Raw genomic sequence first — 16830 nt, forward strand, 5'->3', positions numbered from 1 at the left:
AAGTGGAAGGGCAGACAATCCTTGTCCCATTTGGAATGACTATAAAAGCAACTTTATAACTTCATCCCTCATTAGGGTTTCTTTAAGGAAAGATGAGAGAACTTTTTGCTCTCTCTTTCTCTCAAGGAGGCCGGCCACATTGGGAGAGTTTACTAGCATTAAACTCTTAAACTCTTCCAATGTCACTCATCTTCTTCCTTCATCATCCTTGTTCAACTCTTCCATGTCATTGTTGGCTTCAATGAATTCTCAACTTTTTGATAGTCAAGTGGTGTTTCATGTATTGTATCCGCATAAAGTAGTTTCTGTCAGAAACTTCCATGCAGTGAAATCAAATTTGTTAAGGTTTGGCAATCTACTAAATGGAGGGACAAGATTATGGTTGGTGCTACTGGTAATAAAAAAAAAGCCTCCATAAGCATCAAAGTTAGAACGTCTGGGTTCTAAGACATGGTTTAGTTTAATTTGCATGAATAACTTTGAATTTTTCATGGGTGTATTATTTTATGATGAAAACTTTGGGTTTCAAAAACTAATTCGAAACTTCAGATTCGATTTAAGTGAACTTCAAGTTCAAAAAATGGGTACTTGCAAGAACACAATATACAATACACAAATGGTGTAGTGATTTGGATTGCTTTGGAGGCCCAATGTGAGTAGTGATTTTGATTTGGATTTCTTCAGGTACCTGCAAGGTTGTAATAAAATTTTGGGTTGTAATTTATAAAAAGTGGACTACAGGTCAATAAGTTAATTCAATAGATCATAGATCAAGTCCAATCAGGAATCAGCAATATAAGTAAGATAATTTTTTTCTTCTAAGCCCATTTGTGATTTAATGTCGACTGCATACTAGTAAATAAAAGCATGCCCAAAACTAGGTGCGGGTTGAATGTAGGCAACCTCTACAGAGGCTGGGCTGCTGGCCAAGGTAAAAAAAAAAAAAGCCTAAATCTAGGCTAGTCGTAGTTTCCAAAACCAAAAAATCCGAACAGAAAACAGAAGTTCATTGAAACCGGCTCGGTAGGTTTCGGTTTTTGTTTAAGGCCCTAGAAAATCTTCTACGACTTGCCGACTTCTCCTCACCAAGCAGCCACTCTGCTATCTTTCAAATTGAAATTCCTCTCCTTCACCCTTTGCTTGTTGAATTTCACATGAACAGCATCTCCCTATAACCTAGGAGCTTTGTTCGGATTCAAGCTTTCTGACGGTAATTGGACGATTTTTCCAACGCCCGCCATCAAGGTTAGTCTGAATGATTCCTAACTTATTGACCTTTTGCATGTCAAAATCTGCTTCAAATTTGTGATTTAATATAGATGGGCTTTAGAAAAACTTTCATGATTTTGTCTAATCCAATTTAACGATTAGAAATTTCGCATTTACGAAGATGTGCTCATGGTGACTGCAATTTCATCTGTTCCAAACAAATATATTCTTTAGTTAACAAAAAAAAAACAAATAGATTCTTTTTAATCTGAATTTAGAAAATTATATTTGAATTTGTTTTACTCTGATTCAATTGGATTTAAGGGTTGTGCTTTAGTGTTTCCTGGATGGCCTGAGTTGTATATAAAGAAAAGAGTGGTTTTTTGTATCCTAAAGAGTTTATCATGATCATAGACACGAGTTTGATATTATCAAGTAAGATGCCGAGTCCTCTTGCATTCATATCATTACATTTGTGAGCTGCTTTTCAGGGTTTTTGTTGATTTGTTTGCTTGTCTGGTATATACAAGAAGAGATGATGACACCACCACGAACATTATCAATTTATACATGAAAAACGTAACACTTGGGCCAAACTAACCATTTATTTTGAGCACGTCACATTAGCAAAATAATAAAACATATGACAGCGGGTTTTTCCTAGTCAATTTTTGTTGGCATGTTGTTGTTCATGTAAGTGTTGATTTGATTAATGCAAGTGGTTTTGGCATTTTATGACAAAGAAGAAGAAGAATAATATGTATGCTGTAACATTATGAATCTGAGAACTGAGACATGTTAATTGTATGGATACGAGACATGTGAATTGTATAGAGGTAAGCAACAGTTATGTGACTGTTTTTTTGCTAAAAAGATTGTGTGACTTTTTGATATATTGTTCATTACAAAACAAGGAAGGATAGTAAGTGTAACGTATGATCTCTAACTATTCAACTTTGTTGCAAGGAATATTGTTTGGTGAAATAGTTGTGTTAAGATGTTGAAGAAAATAAAAAATATTTAAAATTCATTTTGAGGAGGTTCTCATTCTCCAGGTGAAATCCGAACCGATTTATTATATAATATTTTTTTTTTTTTTTTGGCGTATGTGTCATTTTAATTGGTGATGGGTAGGTTCTATCATCTTGCAGTGGACCCTGTTTCACTTGCACATATGAATATCAAGATTTAGCAGTAACAGTTGCACATGTATGTCTTCTTCACATCTATAATTCAGAGCTCATAGTTGTCGATTATCAAATATGGAGAATTCTCATCAAGTGTCGGACCACCTGGAGCCGTGGCGCCACCTCCACGGTAAGGTTGTCATGGTCACCGGCGCTTCCTCTGGCCTCGGCCGCGAGTTTTGCTTAGACTTGGCTAAAGCCGGATGCAGAATCGTAGCCGCCGCTCGCCGCATCGACCGCCTTCAGTCCGTCTGTGATCAAATCAACCAGCTCTCCATTACCGCTCCGTCTTTTTCTTCTTCTGCTGTAGCTGATAATATTCCTGGAGGTGGCCCGCGGGCCGTGGCTGTTGAGCTGGATGTCAGCGCCGATGGCCCAGCTATTGAGAAGTCTGTGAACAAGGCTTGGGACGCGTTTGGGCGCATCGATGCCCTTGTTAACAATGCCGGTATTAGAGGTTGGTTTGGGTAGCTTCCCTGCCTTTTTATGTTATTTGTTTTGGATTTGCTTTCTCGTTTGGGGTTAAATTATTATAGAGAAACCAACGATCAAATTAAGCTGCATATAGGCTCTTAGAATTCATTCCATGATAAATTCATAGAGTTTGGACTCGAGAGGAAAACCTGGAAACTCGAATTTGTAAACAAAACGATACATAGAATGCAATAGGAATCCTGTTGTGCGAGCATTCATTGATTTATGTATGTTAGTTTCACTTTAGAATTGTATTTTGGTAATCCAAATTGCTTCTTTGATTGTTTCAGTTCATGAACTAAAATGAACTTACCAATGACAATACTGAACTACTGAACACGACCCCAGTAGAGACTGGTACGATTCAATTCAACACTTTGTTCGTTCGGGTTTGATTGACTGTCCCAAGTATTGTATACAAACATGTGCCCTCTACGCTACCTCTAGAGGGGTGGGGGTGGGACTTTATCGGATTCGGACTGGACTAGACTCAGTCCCTATCCTCGTTATAAGCCAACTACAATTACACACATATTCACTTATTATGTATGGATTATCAGCTAGTCAGAATAGTTCGTGGTTGGACCTTGCTATTGCAAGCCATGATAGATATTTTATACACTTCATACGTACAAAATTTCAAAGCCAATGACACTCTTGTTAAGGTCAGTTACACAGAAAAGTTATTCCCTAAATATAGATTTTAAGGTCTAAGTTTTTGATTGACGAGTATCATTTTGTGAAAGTTAAATATGATGTTCTTTTCATTAGTAGTACAAGTCCCAATTTTCTATGAGCATATATTTCAGTATTGGTGTATAATAGATGCTTACTACCATCTGTGTTTCTTAGGTAATGTGAATTCTGCATTGGAATTGTCTGAGGAGGAATGGAATCATGTTTTCAGGACAAATTTAACGGGTTCCTGGTTGGTTTCAAAGTTTGTTGCTATACGCATGCGAGATGCTGATCAGGGAGGATCAATCGTCAATATATCTTCCATTGCTGGTATTAATCGTGGACATTTGCCTGGAGGTACAGCATACATTTGTTCAAAGGCTGGCGTAAACACCTTAACAAAGGTATTATCTCTAACATGATCATAGGGAAAATCATATTAATCGCGTAAGTTGAAGGCATTCTATTTTTGTTTCTTTTGGCCTATATATGAAATATAAGAACTTGAAGGGACACCTGCCTCCTGAGAAACATAAGGCCGAAATTGTACATGGAGTGCATGATGACTTTTTTGGAGTGCCAAACATAGACTGAAGGACCAAAATCTGCCTTGGAGTATTTCAATTCTTTTTTAGTCTTGTAGAGGAATATTGCCATTGAGGCTATGGGCTATACCCTGTACTTTCCCTTATGCGCCCATTTTAAGCCGGTTTTGATTCTCGGTCTCTTTAGTTCATTAGTCGTAACATCTAAATGCCAAAATGCTTGCCATCTTCATGTGCTGTAACTTTTGTATGGGGAATTCCCAAAGACTTGGAAGTTTTTTGGCGTAAGCTTAACCAAGTTACCAGACTTTACCCAAACTTAATTAGTATCCAATTTCATCTCTGGCTCAACCCAAATAATGTGTTTCTTTGTTGGGTTAAGTTCAGAGCAGCTTGGGTTATCATCAGTCACTAAAGTGAGTTTACACAAAGCTGTGGTTACCGCAAGCTCATGGTCGAAGTTTCCAGTTTGAACCATTGTACATCCTAGACATTGATCATTGTGGATTAGATGCTTGTCGAAAGGAAAAGTGGAGGTGTTAAGAGAATTGAAGTTACTAGAATTGGGAATGAGACACAGTAAAACTAATATGACGGACACCAACACTATCATTGCCTATTCTTTCTTTCCCATTTTAAGATTTTATCCTCAACTTTGTCATAGCACCGGTACTACCTTTGCTTATTCTCTCGTTGTTTTATTTTTCTCTCATAAGTTTCACTATTTGTATTTCGTTTTGAGAATTTTCTTAAGGATTATGTTCTGTAGTTCTCTGCACATCGTAGTGTGGGTGACGGCTTTGATGGAACTATACTAAATCTTATTATTTTAACCAGACTATGGCTATGGAGTTGGGGGTGCACAAAATCAGAGTGAACGCAATATCACCTGGACTTTTCAGGTCGGAAATTACGGAGGGTCTTATGCAAAAGAAATGGATACCCAATGTGGCTATGAAAATTGTCCCTTTACGAACATATGGGACTTCGGATCCAGCATTGACATCGCTACTTAGATATTTGGTACATGACTCTTCTGAATATGTGTCTGGCAACATTTACATTGTTGATGCAGGAACCACCTTGCCAGGTGTTCCTATTTTCTCTGCCCTCTGAAGTTTTATGTAGATTTGTACTCATGAGGAACAGAAAAGAGTAGAGAAATAAATAAACGTACGATGAATACGTAAGGAAGCCCCTGACAAGTTCAAGATTTATGAATAATAGAAGGTATGGCGGAATTCATTTTGTGGACTTACTGTTAGATTTTTATGTGCATTGAGATCATTTATGACATTGTTGCAAAACAGATTTTCAGTTTTAATTTTCAATTTTTCGTCAGACATGAAGAAAGAGTGAAGGATGGCGGACGGATGTGGAAGAAATGTATACTACGAAATGGTACACCGCATCGAAACTAAAAATCAAAATTGAGAATTTGGCTACGGTTATATGTTGTAATGACATCCAATGACCATATCTACAACTGTCAATAGTATGATTATATTAAGTATTTCAATGTACCTTGCAGATTCCACCAAATATACACATTTGGAGCAAAATAAGGAAGGATTTCCTTTCGATGTATGTGCTTGCTTATCTTACGGTCTTTAATGTCATAAACCAAAACAAACTCGCCAAAGAAAATTGTCCCTAGATTGTAATAAGTTAGATGGCAAGCTATCCTTGTCCAATACTCATCATAATTTTGGCCAACAAAATGCCAAATCTCCCGCCCCATAAATGTAATCCGTTGCATCCGTCCATGAATCTTTGGACGCTGGATTGTATTCATAGGTTGATAGCTGTTTACGGGGCGAGAGTGACGAGACAGAGAGCACCAAAAGGGCAAGAGTGAGCAAGCCTTTTACTTCTCATACATTTCATTCAATTTTTTGCCATCAGATGGTACTCCAGGTCATTTTCGTGCGACCTTTTTTCTTGTTGATTTAGTTGGTTGTCATGCCTTTGCTCTTGCTGAACTTGTTCTCAGACACTATTTGATATTGAATGCAATTAGACCTTCGTATTGTAGCTTACAATCACTTGGTTTAATTTAGAAGTGCACAATGTTGCATCTATCCAACTCCATGAGTAACTCTTCGAACTAGACTAGCAAAAGCATCTGATATACTTTATAATGTAGAAAATACAAATATGCTCAAGATGCAGCCACACTGTGACGTCTGCTAGTTTCTTTAACCAGATAGATAAAATATTCATTAATTTGTGTGTCGCACTTGAATATTTTCAAGTTAAGGATAGGCACAGCCCTACAATTGACTATACATTGTATTTAGACTCTATTCGAACATGTACCTGTGGTCCTTCAGTATTTCCTTATGCCGTCCTAAATACTCTCTTAGCATATTGATCAAAATGGGAGAAAAAAAGAAACCTTCTAAACTTTCATGCTATGTGGGTTTTCCGGCCAGTGATCGGGCGTTGTTGACTTTGGGAAAGTTAATTTTTCTTGGGCTAGTTTCATTTAGGTAAAAACCCTTTTCTCAATACTAGGAACCAATCAGATTATAATTTTTCTTCTTGATTTTTGGACAAAGTTTAAAAGGCAAACCAGAAGTTCAAGACCAAAAATCGCACAAAATGTGCACTCTGAGGCTCGGGTCGTGGCGTGCCGTTCACTTCTTGACAAGACTCATTTTAGCATTTATTCCATATAGCATACACTATTTGGCTGAGGTGTATTCGTGCAGGATTATTCTTTCTGGGATAAACTAACACTTCGAAAGCATAAAAAAAAACTTCCCCAAAGGATGTCTAAAGGTCCTAAAAGTAAAAACTTCAGAAACTCTCTTTGTAAGTCCAATGATTGTGATAGTAGTTTGCATTGTTATCTTAATGATGCGGGGGAAGAGACTAGACTGAGTGAAGTAGATTTGTTCTTTTCCTAATTTCTTTTTTATTATACTTGTTTGGTTTCTATTTAAGTTTGATGGTTTGGTTGAATTGTTTGTTTTACGGTTGAATGACAATTATATATGTTTAACTAATATTATTCTTATGGTTTTAAAAAAGGTCTCATCCGCTTTTATGTTTTGAAATTAGGCTAAAAGTAATTAAACATAGAATACCACTGTTTGGACATAGTTCGTTGAATATGGTTACTGCATTTCCAACAATAACAACAACAACAACAAAATATTTTCCCACTAAGTGGGTTCGGCTATGTGAATTCTAGAACGCCATTGCGCTCGGTTTTGTGTCATGTCCTCCGTTAGATCCAAGTACTCTAAGTCTTTTCTTAGGGTCTCTTCCAAAGTTTTCCTAGGTCTTCCTCTACCCCTTTGGCCCTGAACCTCTGTCCCGTAGTCACATCTTCGAACTGGAGCGTCAGTAGGCCTCCTTTGCACATGTCCAACCCACTCATTCCTAATCTTATCATTTCTCGTGAGCCCACACCTCCAACGAAGCATCCTCATATTCGCTACACCCATTTTGTGTACGTGTTGATGCTTCACCGCCCAACATTCTGTACCATACAACATCGCCGACCTTATTGCCGTCCTATAAAATTTTCCCTTGAGCTTCAGTGGCATACGGCGGTCACACAACACGCCGGATACACTTTTCCACTTCATCAATCCCGCTTGTATTCCATATATTCTGTCTTTGATCGGCTTAGGCGAAGACCTTTAGATTCCAACACTTCTCTCCAAAGGTTAAGCTTCGCATTTACCCCTTCCTGAGTTTCATCTATCAATCCTATATTGTCTGCGTAAAGCATACATCGAGGAATAACATCTTGAATATGTCCTATTAACTCATCCATTACCAATGCAAAAAGGTAAGGACTTAAGGATTGTTGATGCACAAAATCAGTGAGGACTTTGGTACAACAGAAAGTATTAAGTTTGTGACCTTCACTAAATTGCTCTGGTCATTAGTGTGGATAAGTATGTAAAAGAATAAAGACAGGAGAGCAAACACAAGATGTACGTGGTTCACCCAGATTGGCTACGTCCACGAAGTAGAGGAGTTCTCATTAATTGTGAAGGGTTTACACAAGTACATAGGTTCAAGCTCTCCTTTAGTGGGTACAAGTGAATGATTTAGTACAAATGGCATTAGGAAATATTTTAGGAGAATGATCTCATTTTATAGAAGAGAGTTTCTAGCCTTGTTCTGACATTGACACGTGTTGTGTTGTGATTGGCTTATGATGTTGACACGTGTCGCACTATGATTGGCTTCTGATGTCGACACGTGTCGCGCTATGATTGGCTTCTGATGTCGACACGTGTCGCTCTGTGATTGGCCTCCTGGTTGGAGGGGAAGCTCCTCGGTTGGGGACTTGCAAAATCCAAGCCGTTGAGTAATCACGAAACTTCTAAGTACCGAAGTGTGGTATCATCTTCACTTGCCTTATCTGTCTCATAAGTAGATGTGGCATCTTCTCTGGAAGTACTCTTCCTCCGTCCAGGGGTGGTATCTTTAATTGGTGGAGATACACAAGGTAATGTATCAATTTCACTTGAAGCTTATTTGTAGTTTCAGGCGTGGTCAAGCGCGATACAAACCATGTAGTAAGAGTCCCCCAAGTCGCCGAGCTAGGGGATCTGCTGAAAGAGGTGACAGACAAGGTAAGCAATCAGAGCTCCAAGCAATCAGTCCCAAATCAGAAGTTTGATTTCGAGTTCTGGCTGATTGTTCTCATTCTCCTTATCTTGCAGACAGCATGAAGGATAAAGAGAAGAAAATGAAAAGAGATGATATGAGATACTTTTGCTTTTGAAAAAGTAACTTTCCACAGGCTTATTCTTGAACTGGGCTGGAGGGTTTTCTGGTTACCTCCAGAGTATAAGGCCGACTGAAGAATTTGAGGGTCAAAACAAGTCCATCAAATCTAGAGTACATTCGACCCTGCTGATATGGGATACTTTTGCTGTTGACAAAGTAGTGGAAGTATCGGCACATGTTCTGTTACGCTTGTCTCCACATGCTTCCTTGTATCCTTCTCACTTGCCTTATCTGTTCCTCAGGCAGATGTGGTATCTTCTCTGGAAGCATAAGATGTTGAAGATGAGTACTCGAGAGCCATGTCAGGTAAGTAATCAGGTAAATGGGTCCAAGCAGTCAGTTCCTGACTAGAAGCTTGATTCCAAGTGTTAACTAATTGCTCTCTTTCTTCTTATCTTGCAGGTAAGAACAAGGTCAAAGGAAAAGACAGGGAAAAAGCATGATATAGGATACTCTTGCTTTTAACCCTGATGATATGAGATATTCTTACTCTGGTGTAGCTTATTTGCAGAGGTATTATCGGGGGGAAAGAAAGCTGAGTATTTCGAGAGGCTTCGTTGGGAGTGCCCTTTCAAATATGAGGAATGGTTGAGCATTTTTGCAGGTCTGCCTATCCGTTGAGGGTGGAGATCTACATATATAGGAGTCTCCCTAACAACAAGTAGTAATGTTATTCCTTTACCCTTCTTGGTCATAGCACTGTAGTGGGAGCTGACAGCTTCACGTGTTTTAACTCTGTCAGAACACTTTGAAAAAGTGGTCTGTGGTATCTGGAAAGCTAATGTTGCATGTGAAGATTACAGACAAGCTTTACCCAAGGAGATCTGGCTCTCGAAGTTGAGAAAGCGATGCCTCTTCGGTTTTCGAACAAGCGATCCTGTCGGAGATCTGGCTCTCGAGATTCGGATCACGATGCCTCTTCATTTTTTGAGAAAGCAATCCTGCTGGGAGTCTGGCTCTTGAAATTCGGAGAGTGGTGTCTCTTCGATTTTTTAGAAAGTAATCCTGTTGGGAGTCTGGCTCTCGAGATTCAGAGGGCGGTGCCTCTTCGAATTTGGAGCAAGCAATCTTGTTGGGAGTGTTTTCTCAAATGTGAGTAAAGGTTAGGCATTTTTGCTAGTCTACCTTGCCACGGAGCACAGAGGTTGACACACAGGGACTTTCTAATTATCCAGCAGTGGTGCTGTTCCTTTACCCTTGTGGGTAATAATATGGTAGCTAAACCTTCAAAATTTAAGTGTCTAAACTTTGTTAGTGCTGTTTCTTTGCTATTCTTTTACCCTTCTTGGTCATAGCGATGTAGGGGGAGCTGCAAGCTTCACATGTCTAAACTTTGTCAGAGATCTTTGGTAAAGTTATTTGTGGAACCCATGAGCTGATGTTGCGTGTGGAAAGTGGATGATTGAACAGTAAGATTCACGTGCTTTCTACTTCACCAGAAATCTTCAACAGATTGCCCGTAATTTCCGCAAAGCTGAGTGTGCATGTGACAGGTGCTGACAAGGCTAAGAAAGCAGGTGCCTCTTCGATTTCTGATATCGGCCCTCGTGGTCTCTGAGCAGCCCAGCTTTTGAGCAAACGCCTCTTCAATCTCTGAGGATCGGCCCTTGTGGTCTCTGAGCACCCCAGCTTTTGAGAAAGCAAACGCCTCTTCGATTTCTGAGCAGGCACCTCTTCGATTTCTGAAGCTCAGTCAAGTGCAGATTTTTATAGAGGCTGGCATTAAGTTCCAAAGCACACTTGAATCTCCACTAGTAGAAGCTCCCTTCTTGCACTTCTAAGATCTTGATTTGTACAACCTTTTCTCTCTTCAACACCTTTGAAAATGTCTGGCCCTTCCGACCGTCGTTTTGACTTGAACCTTGGTGAAAAGGCAGCCGCGCCTTCTCCAGACAACATATAGCGCCCATCCTTCTTATCCCCTACTGGTCCTCTTACCGTTGGGGATTCCGTGATGAAGAATGATATGACTGCTGCGATGGTGGCCAAGAACATTCTCACTCCCAAAGATAACAAACTTCTTTCCAAACGGTCTGATGAGTTGGCTGTTAAGAATTCTCTGGCTCTCAGTGTTCAATGTGTATGTTCTATGTCTAATATGGCCCAACGCCTATTTGCTCAAACCCGCCAAGTTGAATCATTGGCGGCTGAAGTGATGAGTCTCAAACAGGAGATTAGAGGGCTCAAGCATGAGAATAAACAGTTGCACAGGCTCGCACATGACTATGCTACAAACATGAAGAGGAAGCTTGACCAGGTGAAAGAATTTGATTGTCAGATTTTACTTGATCATCAGAGATTTGTGGGGTTGTTCTAAAGGCATTTATTGCCTTCGTCTTCTGGGGCTGTACCGCGTAATGAAGCTCCAAATGATCAGCCTCTGATGCCTCTTCCTTCTAGGGTTCTGTCCAGTACTGAGGCTCCAAGTGATCACCCTCCGGTGCCTTCTCTTTCTGGGGCTCTACCGACTGCTGAGACTTCTCCTAAGCAACCTTTGTGAAGGCCCCTTCTTGTTTGTTTATTTTAACTCATGTATATGTACATATTTGTAACTTATCGGAAATATCAATAAATAAGTTTTGTTTCATTTCAACGTATTGTGTTAAATACACCAAAGCCTTCTTCACTAAGTTCTTTGAATTTTTCTTTTGTTGAAGCTTGTATGTTGAAGCTTTGTGAGTGAAGCATGTAGGTTGAGGTAGTGGTCCCTTAATTTCTTGAGTGAGGAAAACTTCTCAGTTGGAGACTTGAAAAATCCAAGTCACTGAGTAGGGTCAGCTATATGAATCTTAGAACGCCATTGTGTTCGGTCTTGTGTCATGTCCTCCGTTAGATCCAAGTACTCTAAGTCTTTTCTTAGAGTCTCTTCCAAAGTTTTCCTAGGTCTTCCTCGACCCCTTCGGCCCTAAACTTCTATCCCGTAGTCGCATCTTCTAACCGGAGCGTCAGTAGGCCTTCTTTGCACATGTCCAAACCACCGTAACCGATTTTCTCTTAGCTTTCCTACAATTTCGGCTACTCCTACTTTACCTCGGATATCCTCATTCCTAATCTTATCCTTTCTCGTGTGCCCACACATCCAACGAAGCATCCTCATCTCCGCTACACTTATTTTGTGTACGTGTTGATGCTTCACCGCCCAACATTATGTGCCATACAGCATCGCCAGCCTTATTGCCATCCTATAAAATTTTTCCTTGAGCTTCAATGGCATACGCGCGATCACACAACACGCCAGATGCACTCTTCCACTTCATCCATCCAGCTTGTATTCTATGGTTGAGATCTCCATCTAATTCTCCGTTCTTTTGCAAGATAGATCTTAGGTAGCGAAAGCAGTCACTCTTTGGTATTTCCTGATCTCCGATCCTCACCCCTAACTCATTTTGGCCTCCATTTGCATTGAACTTGCACTCCATATATTCTGTCTTTGATCAGCTTAGGCGAAGACCTTTAGATTCCAACACTTCCCTCCAAAGGTTAAGCTTCACATTTACCCATTCCTAAGTTTCATCTATCAACACTATATCGTCTGCGAAAAGCATACAACAAGGAATATCATCTTGAATATGTCATGTTAACTCATCCATTACCAACGCAAAAAGGTAAGGACTTAAGGATAAGCCTTGATGTAATCCTACAGTTATGGGGAAGCTTTCGGTTTGTCCTTCATGAGTTCTTACGGCAGTCTTTGCTCCTTCATACATATCCTTTATAGCTTGGATATATGCTACTCGTACTCATTTCTTCTCCAAAATCCTCTGGAGAATGTCTCTTGGGACCCTATTATACACTTTTTCCAAATCTATAAAGACCATGTGTAAATCCTTTTTCCCCTCTATATATCTTTCCATCAATCTTCGTAAGAGATAGATTGCCTCCATGGTTGAGCGTCCTGGCATGAACCTGAATTGGTTGTCCGAAACCCGTGTCTCTTGCCTCAATCTATGCTCAATGACTCTCTCCCAGAGCTTCATTGTATGACTCATTAGCTTAATACCTTTATAGTTCATGCAATTTTGTACGTCGCCCTTATTCTTGTAGATAGGCACCAAAGTGCTCTTTCGCCACTCATTTGGCATATTCTTCGTTTTCAAAATCCTATTGAAAAGGTCAGTGAGCCATGCTATACCTGTCTCTCCCAAGACTTTCCACACTTCGATCGGTATATCATCTGGGCCCACTGCTTTTCTATGCTTTATCTTCTTCAAAGCTACAACCACTTCTTCCTTCCTGATTCGACGATAAAAGAAGTAGTTTCTACACTCTTCTGAATTACTCAACTCCCCTAAAGAAGTACTCCTTTCATGTCCTTCATTGAAAAGATTATGAAAATAATCTCTCCATCTGTCTTTAACCGCGTTCTCTGTAGCAAGAACATTTCCATCTTTATCCTTGATGCACCTCACTTGGTTTAGGTCTCTTGTCTTCTTTTCTCTTGCTCTAGCTAGTTTATAGATATCCAACTCTCATTCTTTGGTATCTAGTCGCTTATACATATCGTCATAAGCCACTAACTTAGCTTCTCTCACAGCTTTCTTCGCTTCTTGCTTCGTTCTTCTATACCTTTCACCATTTTCATATGTCCTATCCTTGTATAAGGCTTTACAACATTCCTTCTTAGCCTTCACCTTTGTTTGTACCTCCTCATTCCACCACCAAGATTCCTTTTGGTGTGAAGCAAAGCCCTTGGACTCTTCTAATACCTATTTTGCTACTTTTCGGATACAACTAGCCATGAAATCCCACATTTGGCTAGCTTCCCCCTCTTTATCCCACACACATTGGGTGATTACTTTCTCTTTGAAAATGGCTTGTTTTTCTCCTTTTAGATTCCACCATCTAGTCCTTGGGCACTTCCAAGTCTTGTTCTTTTTTCTCATTCTTTTGATATGTACATCCATCACCAACAAGCGATGTTGATTAGCCAAGCTCTTTCCCGGTATAACTTTGCAATCCTTACAAGTTATACGATCCCCTTTCCTCATTAGAAGAAAATCTATTTGTGTTTTTGACGACTCACTCTTGTAGGTGATCATATGTTCTTCTCTCTTCTTAAAGAAGGTGTTGGCTAAGAAGAGATCATATGCCATTGCAAAATCCAAGATAGTTTCCCCATCCTCGTTTCTCTCCCCAAAACCATGGCCACCATGAAAACCTCCATAGTTGCATGTCTCCTTACCCACGTGTCCATTTAAATCTCCTCATATAAATAACTTCTCCGTCTGAGCAATTCCTTGCACCAAGTCTCCAAGGTCTTCCCAAAATTTCTTCTTCGAACTCGTATCTAACCCTACTTGAGGTGCATACGCACTAATCACATTGATGAGTTCTTGTCCTATTACAATCTTGATTGTCATGATTCTATCTCCTACCATCTTGACATCTACAACATCTTGTGTCAAGGTCTTGTCCACGATGATGCCAACACCGTTTCTCGTTCTATTTGTGCCCGAATACCAGAGTTTAAACCCTTAGTTTTCTAGATCCTTTGCCTTAAGACCAACCCACTTAGTTTCTTGTAGGCACATAATATTTATCTTTCTCCTCATCATAACTTCCACTACTTCCATAGATTTTCCCGTTAGGGTTCCTATATTCCACGTTCCTAAACGCATTCTACTCTCTTGAACTCTACCCTTCTGTCCTAGCTTCTTCAACCTCCCCCGTCTAATAGGATCAAAGTACTTCTTTTGTGTGTCCTGTGTAAAGTTGATAGGAGCATATGCTCCCAAACAACTTTGAGTGGAGTCGTTCGAAAAGAAGTTTCTATGGCCCCCTTGCTCATTTAACACTGCATCCGGGTGCCGATGGAGATACAGCGACCCTTTCTCACTTATCACTGTGCTCGGGCAACACAGCGCGCCACTTACGGGTGACGCCCTAGCTTTAGCGCGATTTTGTTCTGGATTCATTTTCATAAGGATTCGACGTAAACTAGGAGTGCCGGCTGTCGACTACCTGACGCCCTCCCCCTCCTCCTTTATCCGGGCTTGAGACCGGCAATGTAAGATAAACTTACATAGACGAAGTTATGGTTACTGCATTTCCAATTAAGAAAAATAGAACATAGAATTGTGACCAAAACTAAATTTCCTAATTTTGTTTAGTTAATGCTCCGCTTGTATATACATGATTGAGCTACCATAAACCGTAAGGTTAACCACGTATTTTGTGTGTTAACTTCTATGGGTTTCTTTCCTATCCAGGTACTGTCGTTCCAATGCTTGAAGCTGTTATTGGCATGGTCCCGACTGACAAGCCTGCTGTCCATTTTCATGACACTTATGGGCAAGCTTTTTCAAACATACTAGCGTCACTCCAGGTAATCCACATTGCTTTTGAATTTAGCAGGAAATTAAATAATATGTAGGTAGTTATAAATTTTGATATGGTTCGAGCTGACAAAATTAAAGTGTTAGTCCTCAGGCTAATTGTGTTTGTCTTGAAATTTTTTACCCCGATTAACACTATCAATAAACAGTTCATGTTTGAAAGGTTTTCAGAATTCATGCAGGAAAGTGCAAAGACTTAATTAATAGGTGTAGCAAAGTGTAAATGCCTCAATAATAGTTATTTAAAATCCTAGAAGATGTACAACGAAGTACATTTGGCACTTATTAAGGGACAAGGACGGTACTTAATATGCCCTTGCCAACTCAATGGTCTGAGAGGACTAGTTTGGAGCGCTAGCAGTTCTTGTGGGTTCATCGTTGCTAAAATCAAGTGATAACAAGCTCAATGAAGTTGGTACGGACATGCAATATTGGATTGGAAGTCATCTACATAGTCTTGAGCTTGTCACAGTTAGTGTGATGAACATCAAAATAAGCAAATGGAGCTCTTGAAGAAGGTGCATAATCCAAAATATAAGCTCAAACTTGAGAAAGTGAGCAATACTTGGAATCTGAACTCAAACGAAAGACAATAGATTTATCGGCACTTCAACACATTAAGTTGGGGCCCAAGGAAACAATGACACAATGAGAAATCACCAAACTGATTCCCATTCTTGTGACTACATGATTCTGTGGACTATACTTTTAGAATTCCGACTAATCTTAGTGTTTAAGGATAATAGAATTGCACGCAAAAGAAAAAAGTAATAGAATTACAATGACATTTATTGTATTGGCAGATAGGAATCAGCACAGTGGATTCATCAGTATCAGGTCTTTGGGGTTGCCCGTATGCTAAAGGAGCTTCCGGAAATGTTGCCACAGAAGATGTTGTGTACATGCTGAATGGACTTGGAGTGAAGACCAATGTAGATGTTAAAAAACTCATGTTGGCTTGGGACTTTATCAGTAAGCACTTGGGGCGCTCATCTGGTTCAAAGACAGCAGTTGCCTTGGGTAAAGACACAGCTCCTGCCTCGAAGCTATGAGGTACCACCACTAGATTGTGCAAGTCTCAATGTGTTACGCTCTAAATTTATTGATACCTGAAATAAAGAGGGGGAGTCACTGTAAGTTGTTTTGGTGATGTGTGATGTATTGATACAAGTACATTTGTGCAAAGCAAATGTGAGGTGAATCAAATTAGAGAATTGATGAGGACTAGATGGAGACTTGAGGCATGTTTGGTGACCTGGTTGGGATAGATTGTGACCAATTGAAATGGACATGAGTTCAGTCTGTTGTTTGTTGTGTTAAAATGTGAGATGGACATGATGAGTTATGAATCCAAAATAGAGTGGGTTATTTAATATATCCTTATAGGTGAATGGGTGCTGAGATAAAATTATTGAAATTACCAACCGGCAAATGGATGGGTCGTCGGAATAGGTGGATGGGGACGTCGGGAGGAGTGTCCGGAGTTGGATTGGGTTCGACGTAAAATATAGAGGGGTTATATGATGTTGCTGTCGAAAGCAGCGTCCACACCTCCTCGTCGGCAGCCGTCGAGTCGCAGGTCACCAATATTTGTCTCTCAATTTTTTATCGTTGGTTTCGGTATGGTTACCGTACCAAAACTTC

General features: G+C 39.9%; 2 protein-coding genes across 8 annotated transcripts; both read left to right on the top strand.

The window, feature by feature from the left end:
* Positions 1-2336: 2336 nt before the first annotated feature.
* On the top strand, positions 2337-16561 carry LOC126593396 (uncharacterized). 7 transcript variants are annotated; one of them, XR_007612936.1, is made up of 6 exons: positions 2337-2853; positions 3723-3952; positions 4931-5116; positions 5243-5323; positions 5436-5494; positions 5625-5658. XR_007612936.1 is itself a non-coding variant. In XM_050259461.1 (4 exons), exons 1-4 carry the CDS (start codon positions 2472-2474, stop codon positions 5258-5260), a joined length of 816 nt encoding a protein of 271 aa, XP_050115418.1. In that variant the 5' UTR covers positions 2337-2471; the 3' UTR covers positions 5261-5387. The 7 variants fall into 7 exon arrangements, 2 of the variants coding, with proteins under 2 accessions (XP_050115418.1, XP_050115417.1); XR_007612933.1 differs by lacking the exon at positions 5625-5658 and adding exons at positions 15061-15176; positions 15990-16561 and having other exon boundaries at positions 2338-2853; positions 4931-5323; XR_007612935.1 differs by having other exon boundaries at positions 5436-5658.
* LOC126593575 (hydroxymethylglutaryl-CoA lyase, mitochondrial-like) lies at positions 15075-16238 on the top strand. Its single transcript, XM_050259676.1, has 2 exons — positions 15075-15176; positions 15990-16238. The coding sequence occupies exons 1-2, from the start codon at positions 15075-15077 to the stop codon at positions 16236-16238; spliced, it is 351 nt and encodes a 116-aa protein (XP_050115633.1).
* Positions 16562-16830: the final 269 nt, after the last annotated feature.

Source organism: Malus sylvestris, chromosome 12, assembly GCF_916048215.2.
Source record: "Malus sylvestris chromosome 12, drMalSylv7.2, whole genome shotgun sequence".
In the NCBI taxonomy this organism is placed as follows: domain Eukaryota; kingdom Viridiplantae; phylum Streptophyta; class Magnoliopsida; order Rosales; family Rosaceae; genus Malus; species Malus sylvestris.